The sequence below is a fragment of the Aythya ferina genome (genome assembly GCF_964211825.1).
Source record: "Aythya ferina genome assembly, chromosome: 4".
Taxonomy (NCBI): Eukaryota; Metazoa; Chordata; class Aves; order Anseriformes; family Anatidae; genus Aythya; species Aythya ferina.
This window is the reverse complement of record NC_140300.1, coordinates 12,967,613-12,992,639: the sequence shown is the minus strand read 5'-3', so window position 1 is coordinate 12,992,639 and position 25,027 is coordinate 12,967,613. Positions and strand designations below refer to the sequence as shown.

Genomic DNA, 25,027 nt, shown 5'->3' with positions numbered 1-25,027 from the left:
GTCATTCATTTTTGGTATTAATTATTCTTTATTAGGCTTAGAATGTATACTGTATTTCATAACAAATTAATACATAATAGTGAGGACAGGGAAATGAAATCTCAACTTCGTTGTTTCAGGGAAACATTTTCAGTTCAATCACTGCAGAACATTTTATAGAGAAAACACTTTTCCCCAGGGTGTATTTTTTTTTTTTTTAACAATATCTTTCTTGTTAAAGAAACCTTTAAAATTGAATATATATTTTTTTAAAAAGCTTGATTTTAGAGATAAACTAAACAACTGAGTAAGGAACTTTTCTGGCATGCTAATCCAGTATCTGTATCTCTGATAAACCAAGCCAGAAAAAGAGAGAGGAAAATAAACAAGCTTTTAAAATCCTACCTTGTCTAAAGGGCACTCTGCAGGTTGAACACTATTATCTACAATGTGATTTTGTTTCCACCTGTCTTAAGAGAGGTAGCAAAGAACTTCATTACTCAAACTACTTACAACCCAGTAAATGCACTCATGAAGAAGCTGCAGCATACATGAACACCACTACCATAACAACACCACAGAAAATGTGATACATACATACCTCACTGCAAATGGCTGCACGGGTCCAGAAGCCTATGCATACCAAATCTTTTTAAATCTATGGACACTGAGGACCGTGTCAATTTCAAATGTTCCAGGAAGTGTCCATTTCATCTTAAAATGACTGAAGTATCTTAAAATATTTTCCTTTGAATCTTTATATGGTGCTAGCACTAGGTTTGTATGATAACGTTGAAAAGCAAATCTCTCTCAGCATGAGCTCCTCTTAGAGCTTTCCTGGGGCATTTTGTTCCCTACCAGTGCAAGCCTTTAATTTACAAACACCACATGGTCCTTCAGGAGGGGTCACGCTATCAGTGGAAGACCGGGATAATGATAATGCTAACAGGAGCCTACAGCAGAGTCCCCATGTCTGCTAAACCTGAGAACTGACCATTTTGCACAACTGATAAGACTCCTGAAAATCCAGAAGTGGGGGCAGTTAGTGCACAGGAATTGCCTCCGGGCATCAGAGAAGTGCTGTGCACAATGGAAGCTAAGTGCCCAGTGAAGAAAGGATAACAAAGCTACAGTCCAACAGAGAGAATTTACTTCTTCAGTAAATTATACCATTATTTTTCCTGTGTAGATTAAAGTGTCACTGCCCAACAACTTATTTTTTCCTGTTCTTTCCATGTCTTGGCTCCTTGATCAATGGCCTCAGGTAGAGGGGAAATGACAACCACGATGTGGGTATAATGTCCAGGGTCAGGGACAAGATGAAAAATAATGAACTGCCAAGGGAAAGCAATTAAATGGGGTGTCAATGAGAGACTCCTTCATTTCCAATACTTTCGATCGAAGTAAAATGCATTATATAACCAGGCAGAAACCAGAAGAGAGAGTTGCTAAACAAAGGTGGGGCTTTTTTTTTTTTTTTTTTAAGTCCCAATTCTACAGTCAGCACAATATTGAGCACCAGTATCAGAGACTGTAACCCTTTTATTGCTTCATCTGTTTAAAAGTAAGAGACTGATAAGACATGCTTTTTTCATGCTAATCTAGGGAGAATGAAGAACAATTTGTCCCATGTGGATAATGTTCAAAATGCTGGAGAATTTGGCTTTATATTAGTGATTTTATTGACAGTGACAATTAAACCCAATGGGCTTAATTTGACCAGCTTGTCCAGTATGCACATCTTAAAAGACTTCAACTATGAAATAAGGATGCTAATACCTATAGTACACACACAGGAACTGCACGCAGACCAAGGGCCTTCCTCTGTCTTGAGTGACTCAAAGCTGAATATAAATCAAACATTTATTGAAGTGGGCTGTTACCTAGATAGTACCTATTTTGTAAGATGAGAGAGATTTTAAGGTTAGCACATTTCTTTGAATATGCACTGCATGATATGAAACTGATCCAGATCAGGGTATGACATTTCCCAACTAGAATAGTTACATTCACTGAGCTGCTTCAAAGTTGTGGTAAGTGAGAGTTCCAAATTAGCCTTCTGCTATTAGACATGCAGATTATCTGTTGAGGATAATAAATTGATATTGCAATCAAGATGTTGATACAATGCAAAATCTGAATATTATCTGTGAGTAATGCTGCTGTTTCCCTTTTCATAATAGTAACAGCCGAAGGCCTGGGCTTGGGAGAAGTCTTACTTGCATCAGGTGAGGATGCTATAGCTTTCAAGTGCTCCTTGCAGCCCTGACTACAGCTCAGCTTTTCCTACTGCTTTGTCCTGCACAGGGGCTGCTGGAGACATGACTTTTCTGAACCCATTTCTGAAACACCTGAGCCTCCTCCAGCGGCAGCTCTGACCCGCCTCAAGACAGGGCAGACCTCACCTTAACCTACCCTAGCCTTCAGGAGGACATACCAGGTGCCTTAAAACACAGCAACTCTGAACTCTCGCTACCCTGACACACTCCTTTTTCCATGAGAGTGATGACTTCTTTCAAGAGACTGAAGAATGCAATCAGAAAATAATTAGGATTATCAGGCTAATTACTGCATAGAACATTTTCTAATGTTAATAGTGATAAGAAACACTAATTGCTGTTTACTGTGGAATGAATATTTAAACTTGTCAAGTGAAGAGGGAAAAAATGTTTTTTTTTTTTCCATTGGGAATAGGTGCCAATTGCAGACACACATACAAAGTAACATTTTATTTTTTTAAAATGAAATTGGTATCCTGTTAATACAAAGGCATAGAAACTTCATACCTCAAAAACAGCAAAATACACAATCACAGTACCCTCACAACATAGCATTTGAACACAGTTCAAAAATATCCCTTGAAACCAGCTTGAATATCGTGAATTATCAAATACATGCATTCCTTTTGATTTATATTTTCCTATTACAGTTTTTAGGGTTCACATTTACAGACTTCTTTCCATCAATTAGAAGGGTTTTGAAAATTAACTCTTTTTTGAAATGTAAAACGATATTCTCATACTTTAAAGAAATTTGAGAATAAGAACTTCAAAAATACCCACATACATGTAAAATTACAACAGTTGGCAGCACTGTAATAAAAAAAATAAAACTTTTGAAGGTATTACATGTCCATTTAGAAGTTTCCGTTTTCTACTGACATATATGATGACATTGCTTCAAGAAGAAAAACACTGCAACAGGTTGCAAATATTTAAGACTTAAAACTTAAGTTCTGAACTGAAGCCACATTCCTAGTTCTACCGAAGTAAATTTATACACAAAAATGAAAAGCTGAAACTGCTCTGGGTTGAAAGGCTTAGTGCCTATGCGTACATTGAAGATCTGGACTATCAGCTACCACTGGAGAACACAGACTGCAGAAGTAACATTCAAAGCTTATTAACAGCACAAGATTAAACTAAATTAGCTAGACTAAGAGAAAATCAGACAGCAGAGGATTTGTGGGTCATCCATTTCATCTCTTCATGTCATCTGCTATACCACAGCTTATTACAAGAATACATAAATATGAGAACAAGTAAATCAGTACCTGCTTTATATAATAAATAACCTTTCTATATAAATTATGAAGAAACAGCTACAGTAAAATCAGTGCAAAGCACTGAAGGAACACTGAGTCCTGTATGCCTGAACGTGCATCACAAAACACCCATATTTCATCTGTTGCATCACAGAACGAATCACCAAATGGTTTGGGTTGGAAGGGACCTTAAAGATCACCCAGTTCCAACCCCCTGCCATGGGCAGGGACACTTCCCACCAGACCGGGTTGCTCAAAGCCCCATCCAGCCTGGCCTTTAACACCTCCATCCACAGCTTCTCCAGGCAACCTGTTCCAGTGCCTCAATGCCCTCAGAGTAAAGAATTTCTTCCAAATATCTAATCTAAATCCCCCTTTTTTTCAGTTTAAAACCATTACTGTTGTGGTATCACTACACTCCCTGACTAAGAGTCCTTCCCCAGCTTTTCTGTAGGCCTCTTTTAAGTACTGGAAGGCCACTCTAAGGTGGAGCTCTCCCTGGAGCCTTCTCTTCTCCAGGCTGAACAACCCCAACTCTCTCAGCCTTTCTTCACAGGAAAGGTGCTTCAGTCTTTTGATCCTCTTCTTGGCCCTCCTCTGGACTTGTTTTAATACATCCATGTCTTTTTTGTTCTGGGGACCCCAGAGCTGAACACAGTACTCTAGGTGGGGTCTCACAAGAGAAGAGGGGGAGAATCACCTTGCTCGATGTACTGGTCACGCTTCTTTTGATGCAGCCCAGGATACAGTTGGCTTTTTGGTCTGTAAGCACACGTTGCCAGCTCATGTTGAGCTTCTCATCAACCAGCACCTCCAGGTTCATCTCATCAAGGCTGTTCTCAATCCATTCTCCACCCAGCCTGTGTTTGTGCTTAGGGTTGCCCCAGCCCAGATGCAGGACCTTACACCTGGCCTTGTTGAACTTCTTGCGGTTTGTACAGGCCCACCTCTCAAACCTGTCGAAGTCCCTCTGGATGTTATCCTTTCCCTCCAGCATTATGACCGCACAACACAGTGTGGTGATATGGGCAAACTTGCTGAGAGTGCACTCAATCCCACTGTCCACGTCACCAACAAAGATGTTGAACGGTGCCTGTCCCAGCACTGACTTGTGAGGAGCACTGATCGTTACTGATCTTCAACTGGACATTGAGCCATTGACCTCAACTCTTTGAGTGTGACCACCCAGCCAATTCCTTACTCACTAAGTGGTCCATCCATCAAAAGATGCATTGATAAGAATTGAAAGATGAACAACGCTCATTGTGAAGTTCGACAATGTAAAACTACAGCTATTTACAATGTCAGAAAATTGATATTAAAACAACACTTTGATATTAAAAATTGATAAAATTGATGAAAATTGATATGAAAACAATTCTTTCTAATTTTTAAATAACTTCGTCTTCCCTAATTGATTCTTCAAATGGAAGTTTCCCTCATTAATCCATACTTGCATGTGCAGCTTTTTTGGAATTAAGGAAGTTCTTTTTCTTTTTCCTTGGAGAATTATGAAAAGAAAGTACTGAATCTCTCTGGTCACGGAATAAAAATAGCTTCTCCCCTGTGTCTAATACTTCTATGGATTCAGCAGTTGCAGTGTTCACGGAAACGTATTGACCAGACTGTTCCATAGGAGGATGCATAGATAAACATCCAAGACGAATGAATGATGCTTCTTCCAGGAGGGCAAGTTGCTTCTTCTTTATCAAGCTATGTTAATAAAAAGAAAAAAAAAAAAAAAAAAAAAAAAGAATTAAAAATGAAAACTTGGCAGAAAAGCAGCATCACTTTCTATATCATACCATGACAAGGGAGTGGTAACTTTCCTCTGGAAGCTAAAGAAAATCATATTTTAGACAGAAACGTAGCTTCTCTTCCAATCCCCAATAATTTGCATAACATTTTATGAGATACAAAACTGCGTAAGAAAAGTTAACCTTATAAGTAACATAGGGAAGGTGGGGCAATGTTTATGAAAAATGTGTGAATTTTGTTGGTAAGTACAGAATAATCTTTTTAGACATTTACAAATATTGCATATTATGTGTAAACGTGTTGTAGGAAACAAGCATCAAAGATTAGAACAGTGTCAGAAAAAACATATTTATGAACTTATTTTCTAACAGATGTAGAAGAACCTTTGGAGATGAAATAAGTATAATAAACTAATGATAATAAAATGTTTTCCTTCCTTTTTTTTTTTTTTTGTTCTTTACCTGTCTTCTCTCCTGTTTAGAGAAGGGATTCTTTCCAAACTTATGTTTATCAGATCTTCCCTTACTTTGTTCTCCAGTGCTTGCCACCTCTCTTGGTTCTTCCTGAAGGAAAAGGAAAGAAAAAATTTCCAGCAACAAATCCCCAACTACACATATTTTTTCCCCTATTCTTATTTTAACTACCAAAACCCTAATATTAATGCCACAAATACACCCAGTAAGAGCATGCAAAGGTTTTTGCACAAAAGACCACATAAGACCACATGGTCCCAAGGACCCTTAGCCATTCCTTAACAACTCACATCCAACAACTAGAGGGTTCAGTGCCACATCTGCTTTTCACAGAATCCTATCATAGAATGGCTGGGGTCAGAAGGGACCTTTAAGTTCATCCAATTCCAACCCCCCTGCCATGGGCAGAGATGCCACCCACTAGACCAGGTTGCTCAGGGTCTCGTCCAGCCTGGTCTTGAACATCTCTCCAGCGGAGGGGCATCCACAGCTTCTCTAGGCAACCTGTTCCAGTGCCTCACCAACCTCTGAGTGAAGAATTCCCTTCTAACATCTAATGCAAATCTCCTCTAAACTAAAGATTAGTTTAAAAACATTCCCCCTTGTCCTGTCACTACCTGCCCAAGCAAAAAGTTGCTCTCCATCTTTTTTTATAGCAACACTGAAGTACGTTAAGTACCAAAGCCTTTAAGTACTGAAAGGCTGCAATGAGGTCTCCCTGGAGCCTCCTCTACAGGCTGAATAGTCTCAAGCTCTCAGCCTTTCTTCATAGGAGAGGTGCTATGATCATCAGCCCTCTGATCATCTTCATGGCCCTCCTCTGGCTCTAACAGGTCCACATCCTTCTTTTTTTTAGGGCCACCCTTCAAACCCATCTCTCTCCAGCTTGGAGATAATTATTTTTAATTTAAAAATAATCTTTTCTCCCTTTCTCATGTCATGCATGGCAGGGAGTTGGGAGAGAGACTTCAATATTTTAATAAATTCAAGTCAACAAAAATAAAATGATCAGAGCACGGTTTATAAGTCTATAAAATAACTGCCTAATTCAGCTAAATTATACTCCTAAAGTTATAAAACTTATGAGCTTTTCATTAATCAATTTTATGTCATAAAATAAGGCAGCAGTTTCAAAACACTTTACACTATGAAAATATTTCATAGAAAAATCTTATGAACCCCCCTATTTTTTTATCATCAATCTGCTTGTCAAGCAAATAAATATAGCTTAAATAAATAAATAAATAAATATAAAAGAAAGAAATAATCTTTTGCAACAGTCTACCAGAAAAGATCACACTTACCTTTTTTTATAGCTGCCAGGCTCATCTGCAGCACTGTCACCTTCAGCAACAGCATCTGTATATTTATTGATGGAATCGAGGACAGAAAGAACCTCACTTTGTGAACTGGAGGGCAGCAACAAGTTCAGAATCCTGTGCAACATTCCTATTGGCACCCTTGTCAGTTTGGCTAAATAACCTGCTAGACGGAGCTCCTGAAGGATTAATGAGTGGGAGCAGCATGGGAAGGGAAGAGAAGGAAAAGGTTAGTGAATTTTAATTGCTAACGGTAAAAAATTACTCATCATAGAAACAAAAAGTATTACTGAAAATCATTTCAGTGGTTTTGGTGTCAAGTGGTCACAGTCTTGTGTTCATTGCTTCCATCCACATTGGTCTATATGGGTTGAAGTACCCCGTTTCATTACAGATACACGCAATTTAAATTCCAAACTACCAGTTCCTCTCATTTTTTCTGCTTAGAAATGTCCTCAATGTCCTTCAGTCAGAAAAATCACAATGCAATCATATTCTGGAATATAAGGTTTACTTAGTTTATGGATTCTAATATTATCAACACAGGAATGAATCAATATGGCATTTTTTGGTTTGCAAAATAAGGAAAAAATAACCTCTGCAACCTAATGACAACATTTACATGTCACCATGTTTGGGCATTTGATTATTTAGCTTCTCATAACACCTCATTCTGTGATAAGCTCAGAGAATAGCTTGTAATACTTGTCAGTAACAGAAGGAAACATCTTTAACCCCTTAAAAATGTCTTTTCTTTTCTGGCCCAAAGGTTGTTGGTAAATTATATTCATACAGTGTCCAAATAGACTAAGTTCAGATTTAGTTGTTCCCTAGACGATTAATCAGACCCATTTCCTGTCTCCCTCTAAACACCCAAACCACATTGTTACTTGCTGCTCAGCTGTCAAAACTACTCTGTCCCCAGGGCTGTTTCTGCTGATTTCTCATGTGTATCAAATATAAAAAATCTACAGTATACTGAGACAAGCAGAGATTTCTGTCCAAAATGAAGAAGTAGTCACTCTCCAAAGTCTTAAGTATTGCTACATGTTTTCCATGGAAACCACTGAGATATGAGAATGAATGAGACAAAATGCTAAGATTCATGATAGATTACTACATTGTTGAGTTTTTCAAATATCCATTATTTTCATCCCGAAATGGATACCGTAGTAAGGAAAAAAGAGACATCTGTTCATGGTTCTTAGATAAGAAGTGATTTCATTCTTCTGTAGGGAAAATGTAAAGAAAGCCTTAAGTCTTAATATAGACAGCTAAGTTTAATTTCTGTAGTCAATGTATACAGACTGCTTGTGTTATACTTTTGGTCTTTAAAAACTGTTGTTCCAGAAACTTGCAAAAAACAAACAAACAAACAAACAAACAAACAAACAAAAAAAAAACACATAAAAATGGCATCTCTGTGACCCATCCTTCCCTCTGACTGAATTGTCTCAGCAGGAACTTTAACTCCATAATTTATATGCGGATGATTATTTATACGCGTCATGACTTCAGTACTGCTTTCCTCTGTAATAGTTTCCTCTTTAAAATATTCCTTCCTCCATTCTGACCCTTACCTTTCTGCATCAAGTATGATTTGTACTGGAAGGCAACCCTCAGTGGTGTTCTAACACAGCAGAATTCATGATTAAGTCATCCTCCAAGGTGCCACAGTGCTGTCAACAGTACCAAAAGTGGCACCAGCCAGGTGCACCTAGCATATGTCTGGCAAAGTGCATGCTGCTGTGTGAGCAGGCACCTGCAGTAGCACTTACAGAAACCCACAGGTACCTGGACCAGCTTGTGTAAACAGGAAGAAGTGAATGTGCATTCAAATACAGGAATGGTCACACTAGTCAGACCAAAGGCCCTCCAGTGTGGGGTGAGTTTCAATCTTCAGGCATATTAGAGACAGTAAAGTACTGCAAAGATTAGGAATTTGTATGGTTTGTAACATTAATGGATAAAAATGTTATTTGTGCCACCAATAACCCCATCCGTATTCTCTGAATTTCACCAGAGTAAAAAAGGCATGTATGAACTGTGGTTTGCAAACAGTAGAATTACTTCTAAGTATTTTGTCTGAGCAATGTGTATTTAAACACCTATATGCAAGAATCAATGAATTTGATTCATGCTGTGTTTTAAGCTTACCGTGCTGTTTCCACATGACAGTCTGTCTCCATCATTTGTCTTCTCTAAAAATCAACTAGTGTACCTGGGGCTATAGCTATATGCTCATTTAAAAGTAACTTCTCACCGAGAGGCTTATAATCCTGAACTCAATATCATTCTAGCAAATCTCTTATCGACCTAGATCTGCTTCCATAGGGATGTAAGCTACAAGACAAAATGTAGGAAAGTGAAACTTATCTGGTTTTCCAAGAAGGCTAAATGCAGTTCTAAAAACTAGTCGAAAGGGGAAAATCCTCTATAAAGAAAAGAATAAGTGTAAAATACAGAGGTACAATACCATAGTTTCTTAATATGTGTCTTAATGTGCCTATAAATTGTAAGAAAACGAGGAAAAAAGATTTAAAAATCAATTCTCATATCAACACACAGGATAAGCATATCCCAAAGAAGGAACATATGACACTGTGAGCCTTAATAAATTAATAAACTCCTATTCTAGTAACTGTGTACTTCTTTACAGTTCAAATAAGACTACTGAAGTTTGGAATTACAGTTGGAGTTATTATATTATGAAAATTGCTGTGAACAGAATTCATTTTTGTGTATCTGAAGGGGCTATCTGCATAGGTTTTACAGAATTTCATGAGCTTCCTTTGTCCCAAAGTATCTCTGGACTACCTTTCATATGACTAAATGTAAATACAAAAAAAAGCCCACTATGGTGTATCTAATACATATTTCCATACACTAAAAATTTCTTCAGGGAATCTTATGCACAAAACATACAGCACAGTCCCCCAAGTATACACTGAACAGTGTGTCCAGTTTTTAAACTGTAATGAGTTGACAATAATGCTCATAAACCTCCTTCTTTCTTCAAGATATAAAAATTATAGTTATCAAGGTCATTGCTCACCTGCTAGGGTGCTAAAGGGACTGGGCACTGTGAAAATTACGACATACTGTTTGCATGCATCTGAAATCTGCACAACAATTATTTTAATTTCTGAACTTGCAGAATGACTACCATGCTGTTCAGAAGCTGTTTCATGATACATCTTTGCCAAAGGATTAGAAACCCAACAGTCATCATAAGAAGACAATTAAATTGTCAGCAACATAATCAACATGTTTTACCTATGCTGTAGAGAAACAAGATTCAGTTTTCCCTAAGCCAAGATGTAAGATCTTTGGGAATGTAGCACAAGAAGTGTCACTATTAAAAAACTTCTAGAACAGACACTAGCTTACAGTAACAGTAAGTACTGGGCAGTTAAACGATAAATATGATCAATACTTCCAAAAGCAAAAGAGCACTATGTTTGAACTGAAATGCTAAGAGAAAGGTGAAGGTCTGTTGGGAAAGGATTTCTCTTGAAATGATTCAAAGTCAGAAGCAGTAGCACTCAGCCACTGGTTTCCTTCTCTTCTCGGTGTCCCTTCTACTAAGTCCTACACTGCTGCTTCAGCATTCATCTGAATATGATGATTCATCTGAATTCATCTGTAATATGGCACACATCTTGAATTAATGCCTTCATGAGAGAGGTAAATGTTGAGGCTCTATCACACACAGCTAACTCATAAGCAGCAGAAAGCCATTTCACATCATCCTTTGCAAGATAAAAACTCTTCTGCTGAGTAGCTGGCTTGTTATATGCAAGTTCTTCCTACCCTTCTATGCCCAGGGGTATGGCAAGCTAAGAACCAGAGTACAAGATTAATGCAGTGTTCATGTTCTTTTTTAAGAATTCCCACTTAGTGCTGAGTGTTTTCACCAGAGTAGGAAATAGCTAAATGAACATTGTACAAGGTCCCAGCCATTCCTTCAATTAGTCCAAAATTACAAAGCAAAAGCAGATTTAAGAGCACTGAAATTACACTATGATAACAGTCTCAATAGTGTTAATCTGGAAGAGCTGGTCTGTGCTGTTTAAAGCCTACATACCAGTCAGCATTTCTGGATGCAAAATGTTTTGTCAGATAAAATTATAATGGACTAGGAAAAAAAAAAAAAAAAAGGATAAAAGAATCTACAATACTGGTCCAGCAAGACCTATGACTTAAACTACAGCAGTATAGGGAAAGACGAGCAAATCCCAAAGGACCTTTCAAAGCATTTTCAATTTTTGTAAGTGTTTTGATGTTTATTTTCCACTGCTGCTGAAAATAATTTATTTCTTATCTTACATTTACGATATTCAACAAGTATCTGAAGCATTGTATGTTTCAGCAAAATATTCATAGAAGCCTGTTAACACCTTACCTGTTTTACCAAATTTAAAAAAATAAAAAATGAAAGGTTGAACAGAACAAAAGATCTATCCTCTTTTCACCTAGAAACATGTTCTGAAATTTTCATGTGTTACACAAACTGCAATTACAAACAGACAAAGGAAGTCTCCATTTAATATCACCTCTGAAAAGTGTTATAGCTGTTGCTGCCCATGTTACTGTTCCACAACTTAATGCATAACTGAAAATTCTTGGTGACTGCCTCATCAGCAGTACACAAGTTATTTTAATGGAACATAAATGAATACATGTAAAATTTAAAGCTGTAAAGAAATAATCAGATTAAAATTCACTGTTTGGTGAATAACCACGTAAACATCCTACAAAGGCAGATAGCAGAAAGTTTTTTTCAGGAGCTCTGCATGCAGCAGCCATGGGGGCAGGAAACATAATGAGATGGAGTTTAAGGCTGGAGTAGAATTCAGCAGTTGCTGACAGCCGTATCTGTTTACCATATGCCAAATTGTCAAGGTGAATATGGTAGCAAGACAGTTTGAAAAAAAAAAAAAAAAAAAAAAAAAAAAAAAAAAAGGGTTGCAACATAAAAATTGAAGAGGAAAACAACATTAATATAAAAGCTATGGAAACACATAGCTTGGATTTAAAAGTAGAAAGCTGTTAATGCTGGTTGTGACCTTGCCAACAACACCTTCAAATGCTACACTTTGAAAAACATGTCAGAATGGATTTTTGTTGCTTATATTATTATGCCCAGAGAATAGGAAACCTGGAAAGCACAAGACCAGGTTTGAATTCCACTCTAATGTAATTCATTATCACAAAGTGAGATAGCCCACTATGTCTCACCCAAAGTGAGATTCCAGGACAGCACCTTAACCATCAGGCTGCCAGGTGAGTCGAGTCTCTTCCAGTGAGGCTAACGCGAAGATTCCACGTGTCCCCATGAGAGACAGACTGAAGTGAATATCAAACTCTTGTGAGCTTTAGGAGACCTCGCTGCAAGTTCCTTGCCCAAATCAGAGTAAGGGTCTGAAAGCATGTGTGACCTACCAAGTGAATCTGCTAATGAAAATATAATATACAGGAGTCCCACTCCAAGCTGATCTCAAGCAGACATCTAACTCAACAGAAGATAAAAGAGTTCAGAAACCTGCGTAGAAAGCAAACCTGAGACGCAGGAAAAGCTGACACCCCCTTAGTCTAAGTTGTTCCTCCTTGGCTCGCTGGAATATGAAGTTCCCAATTTGTGACACAGGTGGCTGCAACCGCAACTGTCCTTGAAAGATAAGACACCTAGATGGGAAAAGCTGTAGAATCTATAGTATTTTTTTTTTTTTTACCCTGATGTTAGTTACTTACCTGCAAATAAAATTTAGAAGCAACAGTGATTCACTTTTAATGCCCTTTGTGGCACTGACAGGCAGTCAACAAATAATAAATTATGACCAATGAAGAAGAGATGTTCTTTCTGAAAATAGTATGAGTAATGACACCAGAAAATTTAACTAGCAGTGCTTTTGTCATTTAGTTTTGTAACACAATCAGTGCTATTCATTTCTCACATGAAAGACTGAAACCTAAACTGAACCCGTCTTAACACGTGGAAATCAAATAGTAATTTGTCTGTAAATCTGTCTGTCATAAACTCAAGCAATTTAGTTCTCTCCACAGAATGAAATGCAGTAGGACAACTGCCGGAAAGGATTTATAAGTGAAGAAGAAGTAGTATAACTTAGTAAAATTAAAAAGGCTGAAAAGTAGGTCAGAATTAATTGAAGTCAACGGTAATATATGCTGCGAACACCAGAACTGGTAGTGACTATTAGCAGAACTTGTCCAAATATATCTGCAACAGTTCCCAAAAAAGAAGAAAAGCTGATCTGCTGATACAGCTGTAATATAAACCTGGAAGCCTTGTTCAATTTCATGCTTACCTGACTATAAAGTGCCAAAAATGCATCCATTTCTATATTTTCCAGGAGATCTTCAAGCACCATGCAATTCCACTGCTCATCTCTCAAGCTGAAGTGAAAGACAGAATTAACATTGAAATCTTCTCAGGTGCAATGACTGTATCATAGGAAACAATAACTGAAAGTCATCCATTCAGGAGGCAAAACTCTGTCAGCCAAGTTGGCTGAGCAGTGTAACTTCCAAAATAAGTCAGTTTCTCCTCCTCTCTTCTCCCCTAAACCACAACACAAAATCAGAGCAGAATTTGAGGCCACGTTCTTGCACATAATACAAATCTGAAGTTGCTCCAAAGAACTGTCATTCAACCTGTCTCCCCATCATGTCATTTTCATCACACTTCTCAGCAAACTGTGGACCTTTTTGTTTCTGAAATGACAGTAAACTGTTAGCTTCCTCATTACTGATGATTTTTTTTTCTTTCTAGACCAAATTATGAATCCATTATAATGTTATCTGGGAAAAGCACAAGATTCATTTCTTCCATTATGTTTAGAAGTAAACAGTAAAAAACAGCTGTCAATCCTCTAAAGGCCTGACTGACACAGCTGTATCCTGTAGTATTCCCAAGCCAGTAACCTGTTTGCTCCTCTATGACAGACATTAATCTGCATCAATGAGAGCTCCAGCCCTTTCAGACTTACAACAGACTTAAGAGTGTTACAGCTGCATTCAAAGTCTATCTAAGCTATTTTAATAAAGCAATGGGTTCAAGGGAAACCCTCTTTGTAATGGAAAACACCCTCTAAGAATTTTACATGAAACTTGATATGTGGTAGTTTTTTAATACTGTGTAATACAAGTGGAAATGTAATTTCTGACTCCTGTAACTCTAATAAATGTAACCTAGTATTTTGTAATTTTGTACATTATCACCTATTTTTGCTGGGTGGCCTTCATACAAGACAGGTATTTCTACATTCCTCCCAAGAGGCATTTTTTTTCCTACTGATATCTTTACTTAAGGGTACTCACTTTTCCACTGATACCTTTACTTATATACGACATCAAAAATAACTGTACAACAGGGAATTCAGTCTACAGTGGAGATGAAAATTCAATTTTATTGTCTCAGGTACTTCCTCTGACCCCAGCTGAGCAGGTTTCATTGACGTCTTTAGTCATCTTCTTGGGAGATAAAGAACAGGATTAGAATTCTTTTTCCCCTTGCTGCTAGGAAGTATTGTTACGTTTTCACTGGCTCCATCAAGATACGGCAACTGTCATGAAGAACATTGTCATCCAAACGCAACTCTCTCTTATTTCAGTGCTCCTGAGACTTCTCAGTCATGCTCTGGGCCACAGTCCCTCCCTAGCACAGCAGAACGTTTTGTCTACTGTTTCTCTGTGATATCTTAAAAGTCTGTAATGAGTGCAGTGAGTTTGCAATACCTGAGACCAAAGCACTCACCTTTGCTGGTGCAGATTTATAAACTGGTTGCATTTATTCATGGCCTGTCTTAGCAGAACCGTCACCTGTCTGTCTGCATTCATTTCTACAGCTTCACTTGAAAACCCCAATCCATCCGGTGTCCACCTCTGCTTATTCATTAGATGTTGTTGCTGCTGGGCTGACTCTTTATGCAACATTTCATACTCCAGCTTCCTGTCAAGTTCTTCAATCTCCTAGAGGTTGAAAACACAATCTTGAAGTAACAAATTATCTTACAAGAACAATCTCCAGTTGGAGTGAAGCAAAAAGATTAGTTTCTTCATTTTCTCATTCTACCCAGCCACGTGCAGTCATTACACTTTGCAATTCGTTGAATGCCTTCAGTAAACATGACTTGCATGATGTGAATATATGAGAACAATGCCTAAAGATATAAGCCAATTTTCACTGTGTTAAAGGCTGCTACTCTCTGAAACCTTCCTATGTAGAGGACATCTAGAAAGAAGACTACCAGCAAGCCTGAGATCCAAGCAAAAGAATGGCACCATCGGAATTAGTCTATGAACTATATAAAGGCACTGAAACAGCTTGAGAAACTCCACAAAACTAGTTTTAGTTACATTGCATCAATGGCTAGTATCAAAAAGATATGAAGTTCAAAGACAGTAATTCAATAAATTCACAATGGTACACTAAATTGTGTAATAAAATTAGGATTCAAATACAATGGTCTAAAAATCAAAGGTTTAAACCTGAAGTTTTAAGTGGGCTGGATTTCTCATGCCAAAGACCTCTTTGAACAAAGAAGCAAAGTAGACATCAGAAGAAAGGGTTCATATTCCAGTCTTCCAATGTCATTCTTGTCTGACCTCAAACAAGTTGCTTACTAAATACCTGAGCACCTTTCTTCCTGAACTGTAGCTTGGAAAAAATACTGAATTTTTTATCTAACTATTCTTCTACCTCATCAGCTGTATTCACACTATAAATTCATTGAAGTATGGCGTATCTAAGTAAGCGTCTGCTCCCCTGTCAGCAAGATGTGACACTGGAGCTCAGATCTACTCTCCTAACACCAAAAAATAATATTAACATGCTATCTCTAAGAGCATGAAGCAAATTCACATATAACCAGATGTGTTTTGTTTCACTGATTGGTAAAACTATCACTGATGTAGTTAAGCATTAGGGAATCCTGTGTAATCTGATGTATTTGTTTTAAAGTAACAGATGTTAGTATTTGCCAGGTAGTGGAACAAAGGAGCAGAAATAAAACACAGTAAGAGACAAAGGTTTGATTACCAAGAGATAGTTTCTGTAAACCAACAATACCTAAAATATATTTTTTCCCAAATAAGGCTTTCCTCAGTTCCTGCACACTGGATAAAGAATCCAGTGTTAGTTATTCTGTTTTCAGTCTTTCCTTCAATACTTTTTTTGCCATTTCTTCAAGGACAGAGAAGCTAAAAGCAACCTCTTTGCAGAGGATGGGACAAAGCCCAATCTTTTCTTTGGGACCTCTTATAATTCCTGCGTTAAAAGGCAATAAACCCAGATTAAAATATTTTAATACTCTGTCTATGCAGAAGTTTCTCAGTTCTCTACAGCTTTAATGATTTATTTATTTATTTTTAAATGGAAGGGTATAAGCATACTAACTGCCATTTTAAGAGAAGCTCTGTAGAGATGAGAGCATTAAAATTTAAGCAGGAGTTTTCATAGTAATAGCTTTCTAATGATGCCCTCTAGCAAAGAGATTTTGCTCTTAAAAAATCATTTTGTTTGTTCAACTCCAATGCTCTCCCAAGCCTCACTCTGATGGTCACAAATAGCAGACAAAACCCATCCTTATGAATACGGAATACTGAAGTATTAAAAAAGGAACAGCAAACTGTCACATACATGTAACGTGTGTAATAAATACAATGAAGCGAAGAGGTCTTTCTGAAGTTTCTAGTATAGAAACAATGTGAGTATGCTTGGAGGGAGACAAACAGGTAAGTAAATTCATACATTAAAAAAAATAATATATATATATATGTGTGTGTGTATTTGTGTATATATATATATATATATATATATATATATATATATATATAACTTTAAAAGCTCCATGATTTAAGTATATTGTGTATTTATGGATTTTCCTGTATGGCTAGCATTATATTGTCAAAAAAATTGTAACACATTCATGACAAATCATGACACTATCTCTTCCCAATATTCTTTCTTGTGATCAACAAAATTTAACTAGTCATCAAAATACTGCTCTTTCTGACTGTATATCTCTGGATGGTACTGTAACAAAAATAAATAACCACAATATATAATCTTCTCTGGCACTAACATTTTCCTTTACTTTATTTCTTTTATTTAGAACAGTAGAGTGCACATAAACACAGAAACTCAACACCAGACCATGAGGAATTGCAAACCAGTGCAACTAAATCAAAGTCAAATAAGCTACTGTCTCAGCTGCTGTCTCCTAACAGGAGTTTTTCTTTCTCACAACTTCATTACTTACTGGATTATGGGTTTCCAAAATCTGAATACATTCCAATTTTGACAGGGTTTTTGACGTGCTTAGTTGTTCAAAGAGCAAAGCTTGTACACTTATGATAGCAGTATATAGCTCCAACATTTTGATTTTTTTAACAGTCTTTTGAAACTGTAAAGAAGCAATATACTCTCCAAGTTTATTTTCCAGATCACGCAGCTGACAGTCTTTCTCAAGCAGCAACTCGTAATTAACCTAAAAAATAATGAAACGCAAAAGATAACTAGATTAACATAAAACCTTAAAACATTACGTGAATGCTCATGATTTTACTACTCTGCAATTAACAAGCTGGATTAAAGCAGCAAAGAAATCAAAGCTGTTATCTTATAACGAGATACATTGTTAAAAAAAAAAAAAAAAAAAGTGTTTTTAAACATTCAATTCCAAGCTTTTACTGTATATAAATGATCACAAAATATTGCAGGAAGGTGAGATACCAATTAGATCGTTTTTTTTTTTTTTTTTTTTTTAAGGTGGGGAGGAGTGTACAGGTAACTCTAATAATACTAACCTGGAATACAGGGTCTATATTAATTTTTAATATAACAAAGGTAAAAATTAATAACACAAACAAATCTCTGCTTACATACAAGAGCGACTAAAGAGAAAGACAAAATACATCTTTCCAATTAGTTAAAAAAAAAAAAAAAAAGAAAAAAAGATAAAATCAACTTGCTTTAACTCAATACCAGATATCCAAAAGGATAAACACGGAGAAAACCCAAGGGTAAAAGGCAAATCGCATTCCCAAGCACAGAATCAGATGCAATGGTATTGATAAGCCCTCCATACTCTGCCACTGACATTCACGGACAGTGAAATTGCCCTGAATCTGTTTTTCTGCAGGACAATGTGGTCAGTGGCCAGCTGTGATTACCCTCTTTGGATGCTTCCATCCGAGCTTGTCACTCTAAGCTCCGTTTACAGAAAAGGGAAAAGGTATTTTTTGGTGTGTGTGTCATACCCTAAAAAAAAAAATCTTTCTACTGATATGTAAGTGTGGATGTCTAGGTGAGACTACACTGCACATATAAACATTTGGGTAAGTGAATCCTCAAAGACATCAAATAATTTTCAACTTAGTTTTATTCTCTCTCACTGTGTTACCTATCCATGCAGGCCCAGAATTTTTATTGTAAGAGAGGGAAGACAGAGCGAGCATACACAAGCATGAGAGCTGCAACTCCATTACTTAGAATTTACATCAATCAAGTGCTGCACTACGCACTGGATTTTGAATCCAGAATCTAAGCACAGAAACAGCGCAACTATGACAGTGCTGGGTAACTGAGCGCAGGGTTTCTCTCACTCCATCTCTAAATTTTCTTCTTCTCCTAAAAAACATCTGAGAAGTTTCACAGCATGTAAAAAAGTTTTCAGAAATAATATTGGAAACTTAAGAAAATGCTTATTTAACATAAATGCTCAAGGAACCGCTCCCTGTGACAGAATGGAAGGACCACAGCCATCAGAGGAGGCATCTCAAAACCTTTTAAAGATGTTTCAATTAAGTTACTGTCACTCAGAGCAGGTACTCCCATTTGCATACTATGGAAAGGTATCCCATCCAGTTTGGCCCCTCTCTTAACAAACAGGAAGAGAGGGATGTCCCTATTTAATTCAGATATCTACATGGTAGGTATCTTAGCATGGATCCTGAGGCATCCTATATGTGCAGCCTTAATCTCTCTACAGTTCTACCTGTCTAGAAAATAGGAGTAATAAATAGATCTGTATGTTTATTAGAAAGGCTAGCATTGTGTTTATAGTCCTCTGAGATACTCTGCTACATGGCATCACAGAGTTTTTACACAATAAATTCCATAACCTCAAACAAAATTTCTTTAAAATTATCTGGTTAGTTACAACATTTTACTAGCATAAGTAGCACTGTGTTGTACCACTAAACATACTCTTAGCCTTATCCCTTCATTAAAATATTTGAGATGCCCGAAATTCACAATAGTAACCAAGAAGCCCAGCTTAAGGAGATGCTCCAGCAGGCCCGTCTTTGCCCAGGCAGCAGGCCCTGACGCTTGTTCTGAAGGAAGGCCCCAGGGAGAGATGGAGGGTAAAGCTTAGCAGGCACTTGTCAACATACACCCTGTGGCACTGGTGAGTCACACCACTTATAGGAAAGAGAATTATAAAGTAGTTGACCATCAAGTGCAAACAATAACACTGAAGGCGAACTATGTAGTCTTTAGACACTATATGACTTGCATTGGCACAAGATCTTATTTGGCCCTTCAGCGTATCAGCAAAAATAAAGAAATATGATACATACTCAAATCATTAATACGTTATTAGCTTTCTATTCACGTTAGCTTTGTATTCTATTCATGCTAATCGGAATTATATATCTTTGACTCTATTCACAGTTAACCTTAAAGCAGCATTTATGGAGACTGTCACCAAGCTTTTAGATCCCTGAGACAATAAACATGTAATATGATGCCCAAGAATTTTCTCTGGAAATTATAAGAAAATTATATGATAAGAAACTTGCCAAGAGAGATTGTGTTTCATCCAAATTCTATTACCCAGTAAATGGAGTTAAATTTACAATGTGATTTGCAACCAAATATGCTTGTGGTATGTTCATGTGATATTCTCCAAAGTCTCCATTATATCATCTGGAATGTCCTTGAACACAAGGGAAGGAAGGTTACCATCATGAAGTATTTTTGAGTAATGTGAATTAAGCCAAGTACAACTCAAGAGTAAGATACCATATAATTTTATTGTTATTTTTAACAAGTCTCCATCTTAAAAGACAGACGTTGTCTTTCAATATTACTGTTATCTAAAGAATTGACTTTGAAAAACATAGGTGTATGACATTAAAAATTAAGAAAGCATATGCGTAACAAGCATATTGGATATTTGGGTTTGAAAGAAAATTCAGCTCAGAGATCACACTGGAAATAGAGTAAAACAAAATTCTAAAAATTAAAATTGTTATTTTTTAGCACTGGAGGCAGAGATCTCCAGTGTAAAGCAAAAGTGATGGCCAAAATTTGGAGTTATGAAAAAAGAGCTGAGATGCCTCCAAGTGCTCATAAAAATAAATAAATAAATAAATAAATAAATAAATAATGAAGTAGATGACTTGTACTTTAGGCCAGATACAGAAATATCCATTGCTTGTTCTACATTCCAGTTTTCAGTAGGAAATATTCAATATTAATATTACTTTTATGTATATATCTTCTATATTCTTTTCAGGCAGGTGAGAAACAAGTGAAATGAATTTGAGACCTTTTCTTCTTTGTGTAATGCTTTTTACTGAAAAGCTAGTAACTTTAACATTTGCCATCTAACCTCACAGTCCAACAGCTCATAAGCATTCAGAGGCCCATATTGTACTCTAGCAATACCAATTGGAAATCAAATGAAATCAAAAACTGCAGAACATTCTACGGATCATGACTTTGAATTAGATTGCAGAAGACAGACAAGACAGACTGGGGTTTGTTTGTTGTTGTTTCATTGTTTTATCTCGTCAAAACAAGCTGATTTCCAAAATCCAAAATGTTATTTCAAGATATTCTTATGAGTCATCGACACAAGACAAAGGCCTGGAAGCCAAGACTATTCCACACATCAGTCCCAAGGTAAATTTTTAAACAAAATCTTCCTTTGAAAGCCTGTGCACAAGACAAACTTCTGCACTAAGACTCAAGTTTTTGTTTTGAATGGCATATGAATTAATGATTATACTGCTGATCTTTGTTATACCTCTGTCCTTTGAGACAGAGGATAAAGCTCTCAAAAGCAATTAGCAATTTTCAGAGCCTTACTATCTATCTGATCTTTTAAGGTCTCAGTTCTTAAGTTCCCACTGACTTGCCCTGAAAATGTATTTCATTACCTGTAATTCCAAAGACTTGTCTCATGCATGTCTATTACTATTGATATATATATATATTTTTTTTTTTAGCCCAGAAGGGTAAACAGAAGAAACAATGTGTTTTACCACTATCTTTTGTAAATGGTTTTTCAGAAAAGAACTGCTACATTGACATGCCAAGTGCACAGGACACCTCAACACAGCTATGAAACACAGAGGAATTAGACAGTCTGCATACTATAAGACTAGGACTTAAACCTTCTTCCATGGCCTCTCAGCTCACTACATCCTGTCTACAACTTCTTCTCTGGCATGTCTGTTTTATAGGATTTCCAAACAATATATCCCACTGCTGTTTTCACAAGCATTGGCTAGAAAAAAGTTTATAGCTATCCTGTAGGCTGCAAGAACCCACGACACTACGTGAACACTGCATGAGAAAAGCAGCAGTGAACACAGGAGAAATAAAGCAGAACATTGCTCCATTGTTTTGTTTTTTTTTTTTATTTCTCCGCTGTGAATTGACTGAAAAATCAGATAGTTAATTCTGAGTTAGATGATAGAAGTGTTTACATTAATGCAAAATTTAGAAGCATATGATTCTAAATGAGGAATGAGGCAACAGACTGCAAAAGGCAGAAAAAAAACTTTTCTTCTGTGATCAACATGTTTATTGCAGTACTTCTTTGTTCTAATGATAATGTGAGAACTAATGAGTTTCCTTAACAATAGTTTAGTTTCCTTATTGGGAAAAGCCCAAAGCATTTGGCTTTTTACAACTAATATGCAGTTGTACAATTAAAACAACGACAGGTATGCCAGATGGTGCATGTAAAACTAAAACAATGAGGCTTAGAGAAGCTAACTTTCCAATTTTAAAACAAGATTCTAACAAAAGTTTAAGTCAATGATCACACCAAATGTGTTATCAAAACAAATGCCTAAGAGAAGGACATATACTCAATTGTCTTTTTAAGTAACAGTAAAAATAAATAAATAAATAAATAAAAAATGAAAGGAGATTTTGGAGATCATGGTATTAGGAATTGAAACCAAAAGTACAAATGTCTCCAGTTATGAATTAGATCCTTGGATAAGAGCTGTTAAATTATTAAAGACTGGTAGAACACACTTGGCCACTCTTTGCCTTCTTGCCTAAGCATCTGCTCTCAGTTTCAAAGACTGGATGTTGGACTAGACAATATGCTAATCTCACATAAAAGTAAAATTATTTCTGAATAAACATATTGACCCATTCCTTGGGATCCAGGTACAAAAAATACAAGAAACAGGTGTACAAAATTTCTTCCAAATTTATAATAAAATTGGTATTGCAGTCATTTGTGAAATTATTTTTTACCTGCCATTGGAATGGTTTGCCCAGGGAGGTGGTGGTATCACCATCCCTGTGGGTATTTAAGGAAAGGTTGGACCTGGTGCTTAGGGACATGGTTTAGTGGGTGATATTGGTGGTAGGGAGATGTTTGGACCAGATGATCTTGGAGGTCCTTTCCAACCTTAATGATTCTATGATTCTGCCGATTTCAACATCCAATGACACTTGTTCTGCCTAGTGCTTATATAGCTGAGCACTACTTATGTCTGTTGTCACTGTAATATACCTCAGATACAAAGAAGTAATATTACTTATATTTCACAAATGGGAAAATGAAGTAGAGAGAGGTTAAAGAAGTTGAATATCTCATGGAAAGTCTACTGGCAGAGAAGAAAAAAACCTCCAAAACCCCATATTGACACTGGCCCTTCCAGTCCTCAAAGATTAACAATAGATTGGGATTAGGACCCTTTTAAAAGCTACCAACGAGAATCAAGGCTCCCCTTCAATGAGTTGTGTACAAATAAACTCAGTATAAAACTACCCAAAACATACTGGAATCTAAGAACCTGTTTCTGCATTTTGAGAAGCATTAATAAGGCTCATGAATAAAATTTCGTTCAGCAGTGAAGCACAATCCACTGTTCTATGATTCTATAATTTGAAAGGTGTGCTAAGAAACCCAGAGTACCTAGGGGAATCTTGCAATCATGCATACACCAAGCCCCAGAACCACCAAAGGAAAAAAAGAGTGAGACATGAAAGCAGTTCTGTAACTAAGGTGCAAAAATTTAAACAGTCAAAACTATCAATCTTTAAATTCATCTTGACAAATGCAGGTATGAGTAAAAAGATAAATCATGCCACTGCACCTCATGCCTTCTTTATCTGGATTTTATTCATGACTGAGAACTGTTATTAATTAATTACTTAAAATATAGGTTCTGACCCCAGAAAAGGAAAATCTTACGTTTACCTTATTCACATTTGCATCTTTCACCGAGTCTTCATAAATTAAAATTTTGTCCTGTAAAGATTTCTTCAGAATATCTATTTTATTTCTACTCCTGGATCCTGATTTTTTCATTTTAGAATGCTGCTGTGATAAGATGAGCAAAAAAGGCATTATTTGTAAGAGGTAGATGGATATGGTAACATTAAGATTATAACTTACTATTTTGGGCAGATTGACCAATTAATGAAACACTTGAAAAGGACAAATTTCACTGAGAAAATATTTCTGAAATGCATGTGCTATGCATTCATTCTGATGATTCCTTTCAGACATTCAGATAGAACTGGACACTCATTTTTAAAATTTCATTCATTTCATTTAAATTTCACTCACTCACCCTTTCCATGAAAACTGCTATAAAGTTGGCTTTATACAATCTTTAGTAGTGACAATAAAAGACATTAACTGATACACAGTTTCCTCAGCACAGTTAAAAATGAACGAAGAAAATTAATTCAAGAACTGCATTGTTTTAGAGACACAGTATATGAATCACAAATGAACCTGGTATTATTAATAGGCACCACTTCATGTAATCATATTATTCTTGACCTTTATATATCTTTACAAGAATATCAACTAAGTATAATGAACTCTCAGGGAAATGATAACACTTGTTCAACTATAAGGCTATTGCAAAGTCATTTTCCTTCTTAAGTAATTCAGAAATTATTAAGGTTTTGAACAAGCCTACTTCCTAATATAATTATCCCAAGTTAGTTTACACATTTAGAAAATGTAACTGAAGCAAAACAAAGCAAGGGAAAGTACTCCTTTTACAATGGTATCAGAAACATTATACAGGAAACAATTTTCTTTCTCCTGTTTAAGAATATAAAACAATTTATGATTCCAAAGTTCCAAAGATTTTGCATCTTACAAAAGGAATTTAACACCCTTCGCAGTGTTATTAAAAACAAAACAAAAAAAAAAATACAAACAAACAAACAAAAAAAAAAACAGTGCTAAATTTGATAGATATTTCTTGTTGGGAAAGCCTCTCTAAATTTACTTATTAGATTATCTAGATCATCTTATTATCTAGATTTAAAATAAACAAAATAAAACCACCTCTGTACACATCCAATTATTTTGGAAAGACTAATCTGAAATCAAGCCCGTATTATTGCCGAGAGGCAACAATGTCCTTCCCTACTTTAGTGCCAAATTTAGTGAAGTAGAAGGTTTGCAAGTGAAATCTCAGTTTGGGCTGTAAAGGACATAACTTGTCCCTGATATTCAGAGTCAGGTTTATCATCTCTCCAGTTTTTGACATTTCAGTAGAATCTCCTCAGATATGCGTCCCCTTTTGGTCACTCAACCATTTCTGTATACAGATGCCTTCATCTTGGCAAGGCTGGAGGACACACAAGCAGTAGATCTATGCAGGTGTACGTGAAGGAAGCATATCTGACTGCTGCTTAAACTGTT

At 36.4% G+C, this 25,027-nt stretch overlaps 1 protein-coding gene across 3 annotated transcripts in view; it reads right to left on the bottom strand.

Moving 5' to 3' along the window:
- Positions 1-735: 735 nt before the first annotated feature.
- EVC2 (EvC ciliary complex subunit 2) overlaps positions 736-25,027 on the bottom strand; it is a 73,738-nt gene continuing 49,446 nt past the window's right edge. For 2 of the 3 annotated variants that reach the window (XM_084516451.1, XM_084516452.1), the window contains exons 16-22: positions 23,558-23,680; positions 17,357-17,584; positions 14,851-15,065; positions 13,403-13,490; positions 7,059-7,252; positions 5,743-5,844; positions 736-5,236 (exon numbers count right to left, since the gene is read on the bottom strand). In XM_084516451.1, the coding sequence (XP_084372577.1) occupies positions 4,966-5,236; positions 5,743-5,844; positions 7,059-7,252; positions 13,403-13,490; positions 14,851-15,065; positions 17,357-17,584; positions 23,558-23,680 (1,221 nt within the window). In that variant the 3' untranslated portion in view covers positions 736-4,965. The remainder of the gene's footprint in view (positions 5,237-5,742; positions 5,845-7,058; positions 7,253-13,402; positions 13,491-14,850; positions 15,066-17,356; positions 17,585-23,557; positions 23,681-25,027) is intronic. The other variant, XM_084516453.1, reaches the window with a different exon arrangement.